The sequence below is a fragment of the Lonchura striata genome, chromosome 6 (genome assembly GCF_050655825.1).
Source record: "Lonchura striata isolate lonStrDom1 chromosome 6, ASM5065582v1, whole genome shotgun sequence".
Taxonomy (NCBI): Eukaryota; Metazoa; Chordata; class Aves; order Passeriformes; family Estrildidae; genus Lonchura; species Lonchura striata.
Genome location: NC_140708.1, coordinates 13,009,029 through 13,028,889, shown reverse-complemented (window position 1 = coordinate 13,028,889; position 19,861 = coordinate 13,009,029). Strand labels below are relative to the sequence as shown.

Sequence of the window (19,861 nt, the reverse complement as noted above, 5' to 3'; positions counted from 1 at the left end):
GATTTTACAGTAAGAACCAAGTAATGCTACAAAACCTTACCACCATTGAAAACAGAATGTTACAAGTCTGCAACTAGAAAAGATGATTCCATTTGCCATGACTATTGTGATTTCTTCTGCCTTTAATACTCATTCTAAAAAACAATAAACTTGCCACTGACTTTGTGGAGTTCACTTATGTTAGCATTTAAACAAAGAAAGAAGCAAGAAGCAGTACTTCAGTAACACACAAGCTTTAGGTGTATTTTCTAAATATAAACAGGTCTTATTCCTTAGAGTCAATCAATGTCATTTACCTTAAAAGTTGACTCAGGTTCTTGTGGTTCTGGACTTGATGGAACTGAGAATGTGATGTCCTGGAGTGACACATTTTCATCATTCTACCAGGGGACAAACACAAGAATACAAGTTTGAATCACTTGTTGAAACAGCAAGTTTCCTTTCTCCCCCCACAGGACAGCCATCCTCGCTGCAGCCTGTGTACAATGCCCAAGTAATGCCCAAGATACAGACAATTATATTTCATTTCTATAACTTGATAGAACTTTACATCTCACAGTTTTTAGTGCTGTTTTGGTTTCGATGCTTTTGTTTTTTTTTTTGTTTTTTGTTTTTTTTTTGTTTTTTTTTTTTTGTTTCTTGGGCTTTTATATAAATTGACTGTTAATTTTGAGAACAGTGAAGTTTACACTGTCCAGCACTCAGTTGTCATCAGTTCTCAAGCAGCTGCTTGTCCCTTCCAGGCCCATGGCCAGCAAATCAAAGACTGATGAAGCAGCAGTTTATGCACCATGTTACAGAGAATTTCTACCAGAATGCTTTGAAATAATTTGCACAGTAATACCATAAAAACACAAACATTAGTTAGTTCAAAACTTTTCTAAAATGCTAGAGGAAAAGTGCAGTGATTAGAATCCTAGAATACTTTCAGTGTTACAATTTTTGTGTGTACTTATATTGTATTTTATATTATTTGTATTTTATATACCATACATATTTATTAATATTTTATATTTATGTATTTTATATTTCTCTTATATCCCCCAATTAAAAAATTCACAAACATTTTATTTTAAGCAACAATTCAAACAAATACACACACTCGAAGTGAAGCAACTGAGGGTCACAGTTACAATCGTGAAAGAGTCATCATGGGAATGGTAAGAAATACAAAACAAGACAAACTATTTCAGGCAAAAGTGTCTTGCATGGCTTTTCAAGGCTCTGTATGCTCAATATACCTTTAACTGCTATTAAAATGCAGGGAAGTGGAGCAATATGACATTCCACAACAGCAGATTAAGACCTGATTGCAAAGGAGGTTAGTATGTCACACACTCCCTGGTGATTTAAATCAGTATTCCAGGGCTGTGCTACTCCTGACTCATTCCCCAGCAAAGCAGGGACGAAGATATTCTGCAGCAATTCCCCCACCACTGCTGCAATTACCTCAGTACACAAGTAGAAAACAGCACAACTGGAAAAGAAACAGTTTTAACTATCAGTAGGAACTCAAGCATCCATTTGAACACATGCTAGGATTAATCTATGAAATCTGTCTTCTTGTGCTTTTTGTTTCTTTCTCATTATACTGCTAAAATGAAACAGGGGAAATCAGCAAAATAAGAGTCATCCCTGTACAAAAAAAAAACATAACAGAATGAACGGAAAAAATGACAGAATTAGCAAAGAAAATGCACCTGGTTATATGCATATGCCATTTTTGGTAGGCTAGAAATAATACTAAGAAGTATACCAAGATACCCTAAATTTGGAAACTTGGAGAGAACATCATTTGGTAAAGATAAAAAAAACTTTATAAAGGTATTGCACATCACACTAAAACAGGCAATATAGAAAACTGCTACGGCTAACATTTTTACAGTAGCAGAACACATTATTTATTTTGGTATGATCACTTATCCAGAGCAGTGGCAAGTTTATCAGGGTCTACTGAACTTTTACCAAGGTCTAGGTTTTGATTCCCAATTCCAAGCTTTATTCAGTACAAATCACTCATCTGAATAGACTCCTTTGCTAAAAGCATTTTTATAATGATGCAAGCAGAAGCTGTGTTAAGTGGCCATCAAGCAGAGGGTGCTATTCACCTGCTGCCTGCTTGGCATTCTGAATGCAGTTTCATCCAGGCTATGTCAATCTCATTGCCACTGTCAAACACTGTCACAGCGACAATTTGACAGTTAAACAATGGCTTAAACCTAAAATTTGCCAATCTGATTTGCTATTGTTTGTTCATCTCTTTTGCTTCTGTTTCTTTCAAGCACAGTTACATCACTGAGGTGAACTATTTTGTGGTTAGTAAAAAATAGGTGTAGGAGCAATTTATACAACTTAATGCATGACACAAACGTCCTTTTATTTATAACTGTTTCTTTCTCAACATCAGGCTTCTCATAAACAAAGATGAATCTCTCTTGTGGATCTCACCAGATGCAAAAAGAAAGGAACAATGAATACGTATTTCAAAGGTACAGAAGTGACTTACTGATCTAAAGCCTCAGCAAAATGTACTGATGCATTTAACAATTTTGCACTACGTGGTTCACATTTTTCATTCACACCTCTTCATACAAATGGGCCACATCTGATAAGCTACACTGAAGAGCTGTGCTTGAAAAATAGAATTTCATTTCTGTTCATGAAAGATAAGTTGAAATGCAACGTTTTTTATAAAAACCTGCCTCCCACAGAATAAAGAGCTTCACAGATCTCACAGTTCTGTGAGCTACTTAATGTTTCAGTCCTCCCTACAAGAACAGAAGTGCAAGCAATGACTTGGTTGCAAGTCATTGCTGGGTTACTACAGAGGATGGTCAATCCTGGCAAAGATCAAAGGTTCCAGGGCAACAGAAATAGCACAACCTTATTCAAAACTGTATTAACACATTAGCCTCCACCCAGAGCAGCAAGTTTATGAAATTAATTGAGGAGGAGGAAGAAATTGTTAAGCTAAGAAGAAAACTTATTTCTTAATACACATGCAAATGAAGCACCTTAGTCAATGTTGGTGGCATTAACATTTACATGTCAATTATTACTAGAATTAGACTTCCAAAACATTTTCTTCTTACAATACAAATTTAGCATTCCAGTTAAGTATTAAAGAGAGAATGCTCTCCAGCAGCACATCTCTCTGCAAATATAGCTGCATTTAGTAGAAGAACAAGCCACTTTTTTCACTCCATATAGGTTAATATAACATCACTGAGAAATCAGAGAAGGTTATACACACTACTGTGAAAATTTCCTAAGCTCTGTATGAGAGAGACTCCTATTGCTGATTTCACTGTCTGAAGGCACAGGAAGATGGCAGTGAGTGAGGAGTGAGCAGCCAGCAGGTGTTACTGCTGCCACTGTTATCCTGCTCACACAGAGCTCAGCCAAGGCTCTGTTACTCAAAGAACTATTTCTTTTTCCAAGCTGAACTGGGAATGCAGCACCAACCCCACGCTGCTGCAGCTATGTTGCTAGCAATACTCCAGCTAATTTATCTCCAGTTACATGAGCTCCAGTCACAGCAATGAATCCAGTACAGCACATTAAGTCTCCCCAGGAATCTGTTAGGTATACATTCACTGCATGCTGTGCTCAACACTAAGTCACGCTACAGCTGATAATTGTATAAAACTGAATTTAATTACTAATTCTTCCTACTCTACTGTAACTGTTCCTCTGAGACCTCGTGCCCAAGTCCTGACTACACCTCTATTCCTACCTATCCAAATTAAATATTATTGCTGAATGTCACAATGGAGAAAGGCAACACATAGACTTAAATGTGTAATATTGGTGGAGCTAATAGAAGACCTTTTGCTTCCACAATAAAACTGGAGTTTAAAAGCAATTGACTTTGTACCTTGATTTTTTTTCTATTTTGCAAGGAGCTGTCTGTGATCCTAGTTCTAGCTCAGAGTTCAGAATGCTAAAGTTTAACTAATTGTTTTTAAAACTATTATTTCTGTTCAAGAATTAAAAAAGAATTGTATTTTTACTCATTCCTGTTAGTATGAAGCTCAATGTTTACAGTAAAGGCTTAACACTAATGTAATGAAAAAATATTTCATAAAAGTTTTGCCCTAGTTGTTTAGCAAATTAAAGTAGTAAAGGTTTGATATTTCCCCCTCTGTAGCAGGCTAATTTACTTTTACATTACTATTCATGTTCTTTGATTAAAAGACTGGATTATACACAGGACAGCAGAATAAATATTCAGAAGTCCAGTGATGAGTTTTGGAAGTGGTGAGTCAAAACAGGGTTGGTTTAGGTTAGGAAAATACAGCCAAGTATGCCTGACAAAGTGTGAAGGGAAGAATAATACCTGCTATTATGAAACTCACTGTTACAGGGAAGAAGGATCAGGCATTTGTCAAGATCAGGAGCAAATTTTTAAAAACGGACATATTAAAAGTAACTGCTTCATTCTGTGCATTTAAGTTCTTTTAAAAAATTAAGCTGAGCTACTTGAGGCAAGGTTTTTATTCTGCAATTTGGCTAGTATAAACTAGATAAAGATTTTACACATGATACTCTGCAGGGCCACACATTACTTAGCTATAAAGTGCAAACCTTTATACCATGAACCACACACACATATCATCCATCAAACTGCCAAACTGCCCTTTTGTTAAAGGCATTAAAAGTTCTAGAGAAAGGTTCCCTGCCACCTCTGTATTAATGCCTGGGGCTGTTGGGGAGCACAGTTTATGCAGCCCACCACTCAGACATTAGGTTCTAAGAGCACCCCCTTCCACTTCTGGCACTGCATTATTTTCATTACAATTGTTTTTCCCCCTGACAAAACCAGGAACACATCTCAGCACAGGAAACAAATGCTCTCATTTCTAAAAGGCACAATCACACCCTTGAATTAACCTCAAGGTTGATTTGCTTTTTGTTTCGTTATGTTTTGTTTTAGTGCCTTATTTTTAAGGCACAAAGTTATTTTCATTACATTATCCTATTAGAAAAGAACAGCAACAAATCTGGTATTAAAATACAACATCACACACTTTTCAATGCTAATATGTGTATGCCTCCTAAGAAAGTCTCATGGACTGTTTTTTATTATGGTAACAAAGACATTTTTGTAGCTGAAATGCCATACTTCTGCTGAGTCATTCAGCAGTTTACCAACTCCCACAACTTGCCACGTTTTGAGGTACATTGTAAAACCTCCTTAAAAGCTTGACAATTTCATAACATAGGAAGGTTAAATCTGAACACTTCCAATAGAGATGACCCAGCAGGATTTGCTAAGCTTCTTGTCAAAACACTAAGAAAATATTAAAATAATGAGGAAAACAAAGCCTTAAGGAAAAGCTAATAGCGCTGATTTGCTGAATAAAAGTTTGATCAATGGGATCAATTTTAGTACTTTTTTTAACTCCCAGTTTTTTTGAATTTCATTTACACTGATTTTCTTCTTTAATTTGGCATTTTCTCAGAGATGTAAATTTGAATATTGAATAAATACTGAAAATTTTAGTATTTAGGAGTCAGTAAAGTCCTGACAAGGCAGAAAAGTTCTACTGAAAACAGAAAAAAAAGGCATAGTCACTTCCTGGAACTTTGTAACTCAATGTATAAATGAGACACCAATACCCTAATAAAGCCAAACAGAATAGAAGCCCACCTAGGCCCAGTCCCCCGTTTATTTTAGTGCTTTGGTGCCTGTGGAGAGCTGACCTGGTGCAGCAGCCTCTTGAGCCTGAGGAGCTGGGTTTTGACGGCGGTGCAGTCCTGCACCATGTGCCGCAGGGTCATCTCGTCCAGCATCACCGTGTTCTCCGCCAGCGCCCGCGGCGCCGCGCAGCCGCTGCCCGCCCCAAAGCTCTCCAGGGGACCCGCGGCAGGCTCCACGTAGTTTGAACCCCTAAAAAAACCCAAAACAGAAACACACAGAGATGACAAACTGGAGCTAGACAGCAGTTGGTAAAAAGGAAAGCGTTATGCAATGTGGGATATACTTACATACTGTGGCACACAGCAGAAAATAAATGAATCAGAAAATGTCAATGCTATTTCAATTAATGTTTTCCTTTCCACTCCCAGAGACTCCTCTCAGACTATAAACTACAGTACCCTAAAACCAGTCAGTTCAGCAGAATTTCTATAAACTGTCATTCAACTCTTTAAGGACTATATGGTTACATTTACTTTACCAAAAAGTTAAACTGCAAAAAGCTGCCCAAACCTACGAGGTAATAAGACATTGGTTTTCCATGGAACACATAAGATATTTCAATCAACATGTATAACATTGTATCAACATGAGCAACAAGTACTGGGACTGAAAACAGAAGCGTAAGTTTTGAAAATATATTGTTACACCCTCGGAGGTGCTTCCACTCAGACATACAACTATTCCGAAAATGTTGTACTTGTACTCAATATCACTTGAGATCCCTTAGTGCCAAAATGGAATTGCTCACTGGTGCTTTGAATGTTTGTGAGGATACAGAAAAGTGCTTTACCTGTTCAAATCATTTTTACCATGGATATAATGGTCAGTATGGCCAAGATGATAGTGCTCCTGTGTATTCCATCGCTGTTGTGGTGCTCTTTTCCAGAATCCCTCTTGATGCTGTCTCGTATTTCTGTCTTGTCTCTCATAGCGACTCATATTTTCACATTCCTCTACAGAGGGCATAATGTTAGAAAAAAATCATAAGACTTGTTCCCAGGACCTTGCAAATAAAATATTAACTATGTTCTGGTAACAGATGCAGTGTAAAGTCTGTGGGGTTTGTTTTGGTTTTTTTAACCAACCCAAAACAGTATGCATTTTAGAAGTGTCAAGTGGACTTCTGCAACACTGTCATATTTTTATTAAAAAAAACTTGTTACAAGAATAGCAACCTGTAGCAGAAACTGAAGAATCCAGCTTTAACAGTATTTTAACTTTAAATAGCAAATCATTTGGAGGAGGTAGAGATTATGGCAAAAATAAATTTAAAAGTTACAATTTCCTATCTCTCTTACAGATGGTATCTCTAGGCCATTAACAAGTTCTAACAACACACAAACACAGAAAGACAACATTGTAAAAAAAGACCAGTTTTTAATTGCAAAAAGAAAACTGTTCCGTTACTTAAGATACAGATATACCTTGTCTTATTCACACGGTTTGGTTTTCAGACTCAGAGACATTTAATCTGTATTTATCCAGACAACCAGCATGATTTAAAACAAGGAAACCAAACAAGCTCTTTAAAACACCAACTTCTGCAAAGCCACAGGAATTCCACAAATGTCTTAAGGGAACGAACGCTAAATTTGGCAACAGCCCGGAAACGACTGAGAGAAAGCCAAAACAACTTCTACCCAGGAGTAAGATCTGGCAAAAACAGTCCTAAACTGCGATTCTGTCGCCACCCCTTGCTCTTGACTTACCCAAGGAGCTTTCCCTCACATTGTCAGTCCTTTCCTGGGAGCAGGGGCGCGCAGGGAGCAGTGTTTGCCCCAGCCCCGCTGCGCACTCGGCTCCCGAACAGGCCCTCCTTCCTGCTGGGATCCCAGCCTGCGCGGGGCCGGGAGCCAGCCCAGCGTCACCCTGTGATTTACACAGCCCTCCTCACTCCCTGCATGCTTCTGCAGCTACAACTGCGCCTATAAATAGTGGCCAAGCAGCATCCCAGGCTCCAAAGTGAAACCAGGAGAGTTTCTGAGGACCAGGAAAGTCTTAAGAGGCTGACGTCAGTGAAGTGGCACATAATTATAGAAAAAGTGTTGGCAAAAAGTGCTGTTAAACATTACTAGAATAAGTAATCATACCTACAATTCCGTTTTTATCACCTAGCAAATAACCAAAAAATTGCATAATAAAATAAACTTATTCACCCTAACTAACAAGATTTATTTTCCTTTAGCAATGTCTTTCTACAGGTCATAACACATGAAAATTAATAACAAAGTAAGTGTTCAGTAAATTTACAAGCAATTATGATTTTCAGCTTCGAAAAACTAAATATTGAGACACCGAGTAAAGACAGGTGGAGATTAACCAAGAAGTTTTGCTTTTACAAGTGTTTACATAAGGGAAAACTTGGATGTGGCTGTTGAGTTCTTTTCAGATCCTCAGCTGCAAATACAGGATTTTCAGGATAAGAAGCAGAGATACCCAGTTTATGTCAGACTAATTTTATAAGGAAACCCAACCTCTAAAAAATGTCAAAAGTAGCAGTAATTAGCTCTTAATGTTTTTGTGGTAAACATTTACTTTTAAAAACATGCCCTCCCAGCAGTTTTTAAATGAATAATTTGTAATGGAATGACTGATGCAAATGCAGTGCACATTTCATATAAACAAGGAAACTTAGGAGAAATTGATCTACCCTTTAAAATTGTTTCTTAGTTCTTCCTCAACAGAATTAAATTATTCCTACTGAAAGAATATGCCTTAGGCTTGCATTGTTACCCATTCTGGAAAATGAGTAAAAAAGTTAAAAATTCATACCTGTCAGGGTTGAAAAGTTGCACACTTGCAATGTCGTCAATCATTTCCTACAAGCACTTTGAAAAACTCATTCTGAGATTTAAAAGTCTAAGTACTGCACACGTGCACAACGTTAAAACATGATCTGCCACCATGATCATGGACGGAAAATTGTGGTTTATTTACTGTAAATTTGGCCTCATATCTAATATACATATAGGAGTCTTCATCCAAATAACTCGGAGGTACTCTCAAAAATTTACTGAATTTACTCCCTGAATTTACTTCAGGAAGCAGCTGAATGTTACACAAAGTAAGTAAAGCCCTCTTCCTTTCAGTGCCAGTTTGCACTGGGTAGGGCCTGACAGTGCTCCACATTCAGTGTTTCTGTAGACTGCCCTCCACTAAACTTGGAGGTAAAACTAATACCTATATTCACATAACAATATCTCATCATAATAACAATACTCATCAGTCCCATGAGTAGCTCAGGAATAAACAAACCAAAGCCTCAAACTTTTCCAGTCTGAGATTTGAGAAAGTGCAGCTGTAATTTCCTTTACCAAGTTCATTCTCTTCAGGGTTTGTTCTATTTCAGGGGCATCTAGGTACATCTACCTTCTCTGTGAAAAGTCTGCCAGAACCCTCACTGAAAGCAAGAGTGCATAAAACACTATTTGAAAACACATATCTTAAATTTTACATCTTCTGCTACCCTGAAGTGTATGTATATCTATTAGGAGATATTGTCATTTTGTAGAAGAAAATAATTATTTGTCTCAAAGAATTACACTGTCATTCACCAAAGCTAAAAAAAAAAAATACTGTCCCAGCGTTTTCAAATGGAGCTGAATCATGAGACTGAAAGACTAACTTAAAAATTTGAAATTTATTCTATAGAAATAATACTAAGAAAACAATAGTGTGAAGCAAGGTTGCACTTTTATTCAAGGCAGTACATTTCTATATTCAGATTTTTTTCAAATGTAAGAGTTGTATTTGGGAAAACAGAAATATCTCCCTTCCTGTATTTCACAAAAGTAGGAGTTGTTACATTAAAAAACAACACCCCAACTTGAAGAGTGCACAGATTTATTAAGTCAAGCATTAGAAGGAAGCAACTCAAAAGTCTCTTCTGCCCATGAAGCAGTTTCACAGTGAGATTGCTTGGCTGCCTTACTTACCTTTGTCACGAGGTGGGTCCTCGGGCAGGTCCACATCAAGCATGAGATCATCATCTTCAAGATCACATGAATCAAGATTATTCAAGATATCCTGCAAGAAAGGAAAAGTGAGATACAGCTGGTTCCATGACACTTCATAAACCCCACTGTCACAAAAAGCTTTGTTACACTTTTATTGTGCAAACATCCAATGTTACCAGCAGCCTCCTCTCCTCAGGGAAGATCAGCCTTATTTGAGACCATCTATACAAGCAACAATCATCACACATCTGCTAATATGACACAGTAACAGTGCTAGATGAAACAAAGATAGATTAAAACATTTTTCTGCCTGATGCCTATGGAATACTCACAAGACTTTATTATTCATTAATATCTTGCCTTCTCTGCAGTTGGGAGCATTTTTGAAACTCAACTACTTTGTTTACTTGGAATTCGAAAACAGCTTTGTGAAGAGATGATGTTAAATAGATGAGCTTATTTCAGCTCTCATATTATCACAAAATCATTGAAAGGAACTGAGGGAAACCTATGTTATCTTGATTTTTTGGGACAACAAAGATTCAAACACACTATTATGAGCACCAAACTCTGCTCTCTGCTTCTTTTTGCCTTTCAGATTGTGGTTCATATAAAGCTGTTCCTAAAGGGATTAATAAGCCATCACATTGCATGGGTATGCTAATGGCACAAGAAAAATGCTATTTAGTGTTAGTGCTAAATGAATTATACATTAAATATAGTCAGGTAGATTAAAGAGGGCAAGCCCAGTCAGTGTTAAAAAGACAGAGACTGACCACACTTGCTTTAAGAACACCAAGAGGAGGAGAAACGGAGGAGGTCAAGGCAGTGGAACACCCAGCTCACAGCTCAGTCAGACACTGCCAGTGCTGCTGGAAACCACAGCAGCCTGGGCAGAGAACCCAGACACCCTTTCACTCCATTACTCCAAGGAAACTAAACCCATGAACACCAAGTGACTACCACACACAGCAGGCCTGAGGAAACTCCTATGGATATCCAGCTCCAACTCCTGAGCTCCCAGTGAAAGTCATGCCTTTAAGGCCTGAGACCAGACTCAGGCACCACACATTGGCCTCTTTCCTAATAGCAGAAACGGATTTTTCTTGGGTTTATTGGCTACCCAAAAAAGGGATGCCTGGCACCAATATTGTATAATTTATCAAATATTAAATCAAATAAGTGTTTTATAATTATTTCTCAGAGTAACATGATCATTAAACACTTAAGTGAACACTGGCAGACACGCTACCAACACACTGCACAACAATATTCCCTTGCAAAGCCACCCCTTTGCTGGCTATCATTTGTTAGATTTGCTTCATCACAGATGCACAGGTGAAAATGAAGAACATTAACAGGTATTTGTCTGAAATGTTCCAGCTGTTCTTCAGCAGCCTTCCTACAGCACTCACAAAGCACTACTGTGTTTTATTATAAATGGTGACAAGAGCTAAGCATATTTTAAGATTTTTGGGGAGATTTGGGTTGTGACACAGGACATTAGACATTTTGCATTTCTGCAGGGCAAGTTATTTATTGACTTAGAAGGGAGAGTGTGATATGAAAATAGTTACTTTGCACTTTGTAAAACATGAGCAATACAAAATCAAGATGGAATACTTGAGTCAAAACCACCTGTTTTTGCCATATTTCAAAGTCCTATCTGAATCGCTTTGTCCACAAATAGAAAAAAAAACCTACACAGCAAGGCATTGGAAATAATAATAAATTCAACTATGGAAAAGCTTCACAAAAAAATGGAAGCTGTTTAAAGGAAATGTGGATTTAATATTTGGGACAACAAAACATCTGTATATTTTTGCTACTTTTCCTTCCATTTATTCAGGAACCAGGAGTTTCTAAACTAATACATATTTTTTCAAACAAGTCTGCAAAATACAGGCATGCTTGAGAGGCAGTTTCAGTTTGCTAGTTGATAAATTATTTCTTATGCCATGCGTTCATCTTCCAAATTAGGGTGAGCAAGCATTATTTTCTTCTACTGCGAGAACTTTAATGAGCATGACAAATAAAATGAAAACAGCAGCCACAATCACAAAACAAAGTGGAAAAGCTTTGCCATCACTGGACAAATGCATTTAAAAATGTACAATATAGAAACACAGTATGGCAGAATGTTTACTAATAAATCTATATAAGCCACCTTACTATCTTTGAATCAGAACTTTGGAAGTGTAATGGTGTCATAGAAGGTCAGTATTTGAGATTCCAGGCATACTTTCCTGTCAACAGCACATTTCATTATGCTTCCCTAATTACACATTCTTCACCACACTGAGGAAAGGAAACTCCGTGCTACAAAAAAAAAAAAAAAACACAACTGCAAATACCAAGACTTTGTAATCACTGGGCCATGTGTGAATGTACTTGGAGCACTTCCCCCAGCAAGCTACTGGGAAACACAATACACATATAGGTGCCAGCAATGTCATCCTGAAATAGCCATAAGATAAAGTACAAGTTTCATCAACACACTAGTGCATTAAAAAAAAAAAAAAATAGATACTTCCACTGTTATTCTTTCTACTGCATAAGGAACTGCAGGTAATTACATGGGAACAGTATAATTTATAATGTGTGCTTAACAACAATTAGCACCATGAAATGATTCAGGGCAATGAGCTCAAACAGAATAGGAAATAAAGAAATTCTTTCCAAGTGCATCAGCTCCAACTACAGAATATTACGTTTAAGCAATTACTATAAGTTACAGAAAAGGAATCCCATTCTACTTGTATAGGTGAAGAGTAACGTATATTAAGAGGGGTATAATTTTCACAAGGCTGATTCTGCACTAGATTTTCAAGCTGGTACAACCTAGGAAGAAATTGAGTTTGGGACTGTGAAATCCCAGGTCCAACTACAGTGCTGTCCCCAAGCTCTCTCTCCACAAAGCTTTTCCATAGTGCTTTGCTGGCTTCCTGCAATAGAACAGGGAAAGCATGAGGTGAGACATATCACCTGTGAGTCCTGGTGTGTGAGAACTGAGTAACTCGAGCACCCGGTGCAGGGAACCTTCCTACTGCATAAGGAGAAGGGAAAAGGCTAAAAGGGTAAGGCACACCACATGTGTCATACCATTTTCAGCAACTTCAATATTCTGCAAATCCCTGGTGTGACTGTCTTCAGATGCTGTGTTTTACCACAGGTTCAGTAAGCACACACAACAGCTCACCCACACAGCTTGGGATTTATCCCTGTTTGTTGGAGGTGTGGAGCCCAGCACCCCTTTCTAGTGAGGTATACAACATGAAGCCCACTGCTTTGAAGAAGAGCTGTTTTTTCTGAAGCAAAACTTCAGGTTTCATTGTAAAGTAACGTTCACCATAATGAACTGGAGTGCAAAATATTCTTTTCAAAAAGTTTCGTTTCCAAAAATTCCTCATGCAATATGCATCATAAGCTTTTTCTTAAAATGAGGAGTGCTATTTTTCAGTCCACCAACCAATCTCAGCTCCATTTAGCTTAATAGCTGAACCTAGGCAAGAGGCCTGATTCTCAGCTTTCCCACTTTTGCACTAAGTATTGTAAGGTTATAATGCAACCAAAGTAAAGCATAAAGTGCCCAAAATAGAAGGCAGATAGGTATCTTCATTTTCTCCCTACTAAACATAAAAATGTTGACCAGTGAAATTTTATAACACCATGTGGAATTAAAATTAACACAGTGGAATTAAAAAAAAAAAAAAAGTCAGGCATTAAGGTTAGTGCAGAAATGCAAAGCCCTAAACTAATTTTAGAGAGTGCTACCAAAACTGAGAAGAGTCTGAGCTCAAAGTACCAATGCCAGGTTAGAACAGTTTGCAGGAAAAGCAATTGCTTTCAGGGAGTCATGAACTGGTGGTGAGCATTAGGAACAACATTTTATCTGTTTTCATAACTCACAATCTCAAACCTCACTTGTTTGTTCCACCTTTAGGAAGCAGACAGCTAAAGGAAAATAACTGATTTAGTGACTTAGGTCTTGCTTTTGATGATGTTGAAAAAAGACAACAGCAGAAGATCACATCACAAGAACGTCTTCTCTCAAGAACATTGCAGAAAGAAGCCAAAACTATTGGAATGTTTTCAGTTTAAACTTTTATTTCTTGCAGACTTTGAGCACTAGAATATTGTAGCATCTTTAGAACAAGCAGATACCTCAGAATAAGTGTGAGTAAAATTAAAGAACTACAGGAGAATCAGGCCAAAAAACTCAAGTGAAGCATTCAAGAATAGCACCAAAACTAAGAAACCATCATTTCAGGTACTTGAGGAATGAAAAAAAGGAAGTGGCTTTTAAAAACAAACAGAAAACAGACTGGGTAAATCATTCATCCGAAGGGCAGCTAAAGAATAACTGTCAAAGTCAAACACAAGGCAAAGCTGACAGAAGAAAAGAAGGAAACCTCCGGGGTTTTTTTCAATGCTATTTTCAGCATTTGACAACATCAGAGACAGAGATAAATAGAGAAACAGGAAGTGTCCAAAAAGGCAATGTTATATAGGAACTGAACAGAACTCTTAAGTGAAGGCAGAAAACATAGGCAGAGGAAAAGCACAAATTGTACTACAGGGCTGAAGAGAAAAGCCCACTGTAAATGAAGTCCTTAAAACAGAGAAAACCACCCAGGGAAGTGGTGGGATAGAACTCTACAAGTCACCAAAGACAGGATAGGAAAGGCGTACACTGCACAAGTCACATTGAAGATAATTAAGCCGAACAAGTATTTCATAATTTTGTCCATGCTCTGTAACTGAAGGTTGATGTGGCAACATATGTAACAACTTAGTCTGGGAAATCCAAAACATTTTTGGTTTAACTGTTAAGTAGAGTAGTAAATTTTAGAGATTTACTGTTCTTGAAAACATTTTTACAGAGGCATTGTATGTTCTACCTAGGTTTACTGAAGGTATAGAGGAATTCATTATTAACTTATTGCATACTGTATCTAAAGCATCTATACTTGCTGGTTTTTAATTTTTTTAATATAAAATCAGATGTCAGACTGTGTAAAAAATCTGAAATTCAATTTCACAATGAAAGAAGAGAAAACCAGAAATATTAGACATTCTGTTGAGATTTCACCAACTGATAAGCAGCAGCACTTTCAAACACGGGGCCTAAGCTACACCCACTGCCACATGCAGCATTCCTTGACTGCCATCTAGCCTTCAGCAATGAGGAAAGCTGAAAGGGGGAAGCACTGTAACCATCTTTCTATAGAATTCCAGAAAAATTTAAGATTTTCTAGTTTGTTTGTTTGTTTTTTTTTTTAATAGGCTGATGCTTTTAAATAGAGAGGTTCCTGTTTACTTTCAAACACAATCACAGAAAGCAGCCAGCAGTGAGCATAAACAGTGACTGAGGAAGAGCAGTTCTTCCTACTCACTGCTTCCAGTCTGTTTCACAAAAAGGCTACCAACACGAGAGGTTCAGCATTGCTTTTACAGTTTATCTAACCAACAACAGAGCAATTTACCCTATTAAGCAATGTGCAATTGCTACAGCTACTCTTAACTGGAAGAAATTATTGTGAATAATTCTCAATCCACTGACTTGCACTGTATTAAATGTACAGTGTTTGCTTTAAGGAAAATATAGATGCTTCAAATAATTCCCAGCTGAGAAAGGAAGCAAACAATAACCTCAGAGGAACAGCTTGGGCACAGCTGTACCAGGAGCTCAGTTGTTTCCTCTGTGCAAGAGTTTTAATTCTACCCTAGCGAGACTTTTGGAGTAACCTGACTATGACACGTTACACACCATTAATGTGTTCTATTCTTACACAGTCAGCTTAATATTCTTGTTTCTAATTAAAACTAAAACAATCCTCAAATATCTCCGAGCTGCTTTGGGGTGATTCTATTTTGACCAATCTCTCCATGAGCTGCTAACAACATGGCAAGTGTTCCCTCACTTAAGTGCACTACTGCAGAAGTGTGTTTATGCCACATCACCCTGATACATTTCCACAGCATCAGTCAGCATCAGCCAAGAGCACAAAAGCTCAGAACCAGCTCATACGTGGATATCCAGTTACCAGCTCCTACAGAAACTGTCCCTTGCAAGCCTAGGAAATGAACCAAGTGCTAACTTCTACCAGTGTTTGCTCTCATATTTCACACACCACCACAGCAGCTGCCACGCTCTCTCCATGGCACAAACCCAAAGGTGTCATTAATAGATGCCATGAACAGAAGTCCAAGTGAAATTGCTTTCCTTGGTTTTTCCAGCCAAAACAGCCTAAGATTTACTGTGTCAGTTCTGAAAGGAAGAAGCTCTCAAAGGCATACAAGCTTTCCCATCCCAAAGGAAAAAAGGTAATTTGCCATAAAAGGTTGTTTACAAAATGTCATGTATCTCATGACTATCACATGAGGTTTCTGCACTGCAATAGTCATATTACTCCCTAATAATGTTTGACAGTAAGGACACCTATGTAACACAGGACAGACAGAAGTGCCATCTCATTAAGTAATTCAGTTTCTCACCACCTCCCCTTGCTGCTATAGTTATACTCAGAAGTTGAAGACTGGAGCAGAGGTAGGACAGTAGATGGTGGCTATTTTCACTCTAAAATCAGTCTATAATCTAATGTCATTTCCTTTCTCTGCCATGAGCAGAAATCTGCCTGCCAGCAAAGTCCACCAAAGGAATGGCTGAGGAGCTGACAGAACACACTGAAATGAGTTTGTGCTCTTAGTTCTGTATTGACAAGCAACAATACAGACTATACTTTTCATAACAGTTGCAGTTTTGTACTAGAAACTTAATGGTGGAAATACTACTCAAGGACACTCTCCCATTATTTCAGTATGTTCACAAATACTATCTGTTCATAATGAAGATTACAGGCAAAAAGATGACCCTGACTTTTAAAGCTTTGAAATCAGGAGCAAGTGGTCTAGTGGTTTTCCAAACATACATTTTTAGGCATAGGCTTCTTAGAAATTAAGAAGATGAAAAACAAATGCCACAGACTTCTGTACATGCATTATTGGAAAAATGAAAAGTATGAAGTTAGAACAGTACAATTTAAGTAAATCAGAATAATTTTCATCAGATTCTGGAACACAACATGAAGACATTTGGCCAAAAGAACCTGGAACTTAGACATGAATTTAGAAGCTTAAATTGAGGTTACCAACTACAGCAATGTCCAATATGCAACTTCCAATGAAAAACAGCTTTCAAGGCTGACGTGTATTAGATTCCAATTCCAAAATCACTATATAGATACATATATATACCTCAGCAGGAAGTTTGACCACAGAAATGACAGCTTCCCAAACAATGTATTTCCAATAAATCTTTCTATATCCCAAGTAAAAATTCACACATTGTTTGCCATTTTCTAGAATGCATCAATAGAAGCTAAAACCTCACAAAAGACCTCATGTGCTACGGTGATATCTCTTGTCAAGAGATATAGTGGCCTAACCCAAGAAAATATTATCTACTTTTTTACATTGTCTTAAGCTTACTTGCACCTTTATTTTCATTACAGCTGTAACCAAACATCACAAAGCTTAAAAAGACCAGCTGCTCGTGGAAAAAGAATTTTTAATCTCCTTAAAAGAAAGTTCAACTAAAAAAAGGAAGATGTATAGAAGGCAATATCAAGAAAGTATAATAAACAGAAATAAATAAAATAATAAAAGGAATAAATGTATTTATTGTAGTATTATTACAAGTCTGAATTCACATTAATAAATTAATCATTTGATAAATCAGATTAGCATTTTAAACCTTACTATAGAATCATTTTGAGAAGTGAATTATTTAAACAATTAAGGTAATTAACACTAAATTACTTGTAAATAACTACTGAAAGAAATTAATAACTGAACTAAATAATTCTACTTTAGCAAGTTCATTTTCTCTAAGAAGTAGAGCATATTTCACTGAGTACCAATGTTTCGGGAGTCAGAAAGCATTCTGCCCAGTCTCAAAAATTAATTCAGAACTGCCCTTGCCCAAGTTACAGTCACAAAGGGGAAAAAATATAACAAAGAACAACAACAAAAATCTTACAAAAGTTCAAAAATTGCCCAGAAGAAGAGAAAAATATAACTATTTTATACTCCAGCTAAAATTCTGGCCATGTGTCAAACTGATTCATTCCAGTGAGATCCAGATTTCATCCCAAGAGCAATTAAATTCTCAGCAAAGCAGTTAAAACCCATCTGTCTCCTCAAGCCAGATTTCAATTATTATTCCATAATCCTATGCCCTTATAATTACATTGATGTTCACTCTGCACCTACCCAAAAATACTGGCTTTATTTAGTTCAGGAAAAACGAACACAGCAAAGATTCACATTGCTACTGGAGCCTACAAGAAAAAGAGCCAATCTGACAGTCCAGGGAACACTCTGAAAGCTTCCTGTCCAAACAAAATTGCTTGAAAAGAAATTTAAAAACCCCAAATCACATCACAAGAACTTCTCTCAAGAGTATTACAGAGAGAAGCCAAAAGCCAAAACTATTGGAATGCTTTCAGTTTAAACTTTTACTTCTTGCAGACTTTGAGCAATAGAATATTGTAGCATCTTTAAAACAAGCAGATACCTCAGAACAAGAACTGCTGTACTTCCTATCATTCTCAATGTAAATAAGGACTTGCACTTGCCAAAAACATTCAAAGCTTCACTCTGAACAAACACATATTAAAGCTTCTGTTTCTTATGCGTCTCCTTAATGTGCTGGAGATGAGAAAACACCTCAAACCTTGCAACAGCAAGAGAGGCAAGCAGAGGAGCTCTGAGACTGTTTCAGGCTACATCGCTTACACTTATGGTAACCAGTATTTTCAGATAAAAATTACTGGTAACAAAAACCTAGCAAGACTCAACTACAACCAGGAGTTGTATCTTGCACTGCTGAGCAGCTTTTGGCCATGAAGCACTAAAGCAACTAGGCATGGCAGGCAGTGACTAAAACCCAGGACAGGAGCAAACAGTACAGCTAAAATCAAGTGAGAGCACCTATAGATAAATACTGCCCTTCCTGCTGAGTTACAGAGCCATCAACTGCTCTGCTAAGCACCAGTCTGCTCACACAGAACTGAACTTGGTGCTGAGCAGCAAAGTCCAGCTGTTGAAAAGACTATAAAGAGCACCAAAAAAATCACTGCTTAGAAATTTGAAAGCAGTTCAGCATTAAGAAAGTTATCCAAGTGATTTGTTGACTTCAAAAGCAGAAATCAAACAACAACAGGGATAGTGGAATTATGCAATTAGACAATAAAGATATTTTCATCCTTACACAAACCCCACACATTCCTACCAAGCTCTAAGTCCTCCCTGTGATTTTATTTAAATCGGTATGACTCTTAAACCTCCAACACTGGATTACATATTTTCTCCACGGCTGTTTGCTCAGCTAGTAAAGAACAAGAGGACTATACTAAAAGAGGCCAAATTTTCTTTTATTCTTCGTCCTCATGTCTTTAAAACCAAGATGTACTGAGAATAGCAAAGAGATTGGTTTTTCTGCTCCCCAAAAAAGAACTATGAGCTTCAGAGGCCAGCAAGTTCCTGCTGTTACCTTCCTATGCTGGTTCTCACTTCAGAAGCCCAGTTAAAAACCCCTTTACAAAAGCTGCCCTTCCAAAGATGATCTGAACACTCCTAAACTAAGATCACCCAATGGCAGCTGCACTGCCATCTACAGAAAAGCTTAGGAAAAGCATTTACCATTTAGTATTTGCTGCTACTAAGAAGGATACAGCTTAAAAGACTACCAAAACAAGAGCAGGATGGATATGAAGAAGAAAAAGGGCAACTGTGCAGTAAACATGCCCAATTACTCAGCACATAGCTCCCTGAATTGTCACTCGGACACATTGCTTCTACTCACCCCAGCCTGGTGCCACAGGAACTCCAGAACTACTGCTTTGGTGACTGCCCTGGAAATACTAAATCCAAGGGGCAGGCAGGCTGGCATTAGCCCAAGCACTCCAAATTCTTAAATCTGACTCTCATCAATTGGATTTTGACACACAGATATGAACTGCTTTTAACTCACCACACTGGAGAATAGAAACTGCATAATTTGATCACGGATCTCCCAGCAATCAAAACATCTGACGTGTTGACTAATCACAATAATTATTCTCAATGCCTTCATTTTTTGTCTTTATACTCCCTACTTGCAGAGAAAATGAAAAACATGGAACAAAAGCTTACAGTA

General features: G+C 37.5%; 1 protein-coding gene across 9 annotated transcripts in view; it reads right to left on the bottom strand.

The window, feature by feature from the left end:
- The window catches only part of CCSER2 (coiled-coil serine rich protein 2), a 59,785-nt gene that overhangs the window by 23,845 nt on the left and 16,079 nt on the right, over positions 1-19,861 (bottom strand). For all 9 annotated transcript variants that reach the window (XM_085583231.1, XM_085583232.1, XM_021535783.3 and 6 more), the window contains 4 exons: positions 9,640-9,730; positions 6,495-6,657; positions 5,707-5,893; positions 297-380 (listed from right to left, as the gene is read on the bottom strand). In XM_085583231.1, coding sequence (XP_085439357.1) covers positions 297-380; positions 5,707-5,893; positions 6,495-6,657; positions 9,640-9,730 — 525 coding nt within the window. The remainder of the gene's footprint in view (positions 1-296; positions 381-5,706; positions 5,894-6,494; positions 6,658-9,639; positions 9,731-19,861) is intronic.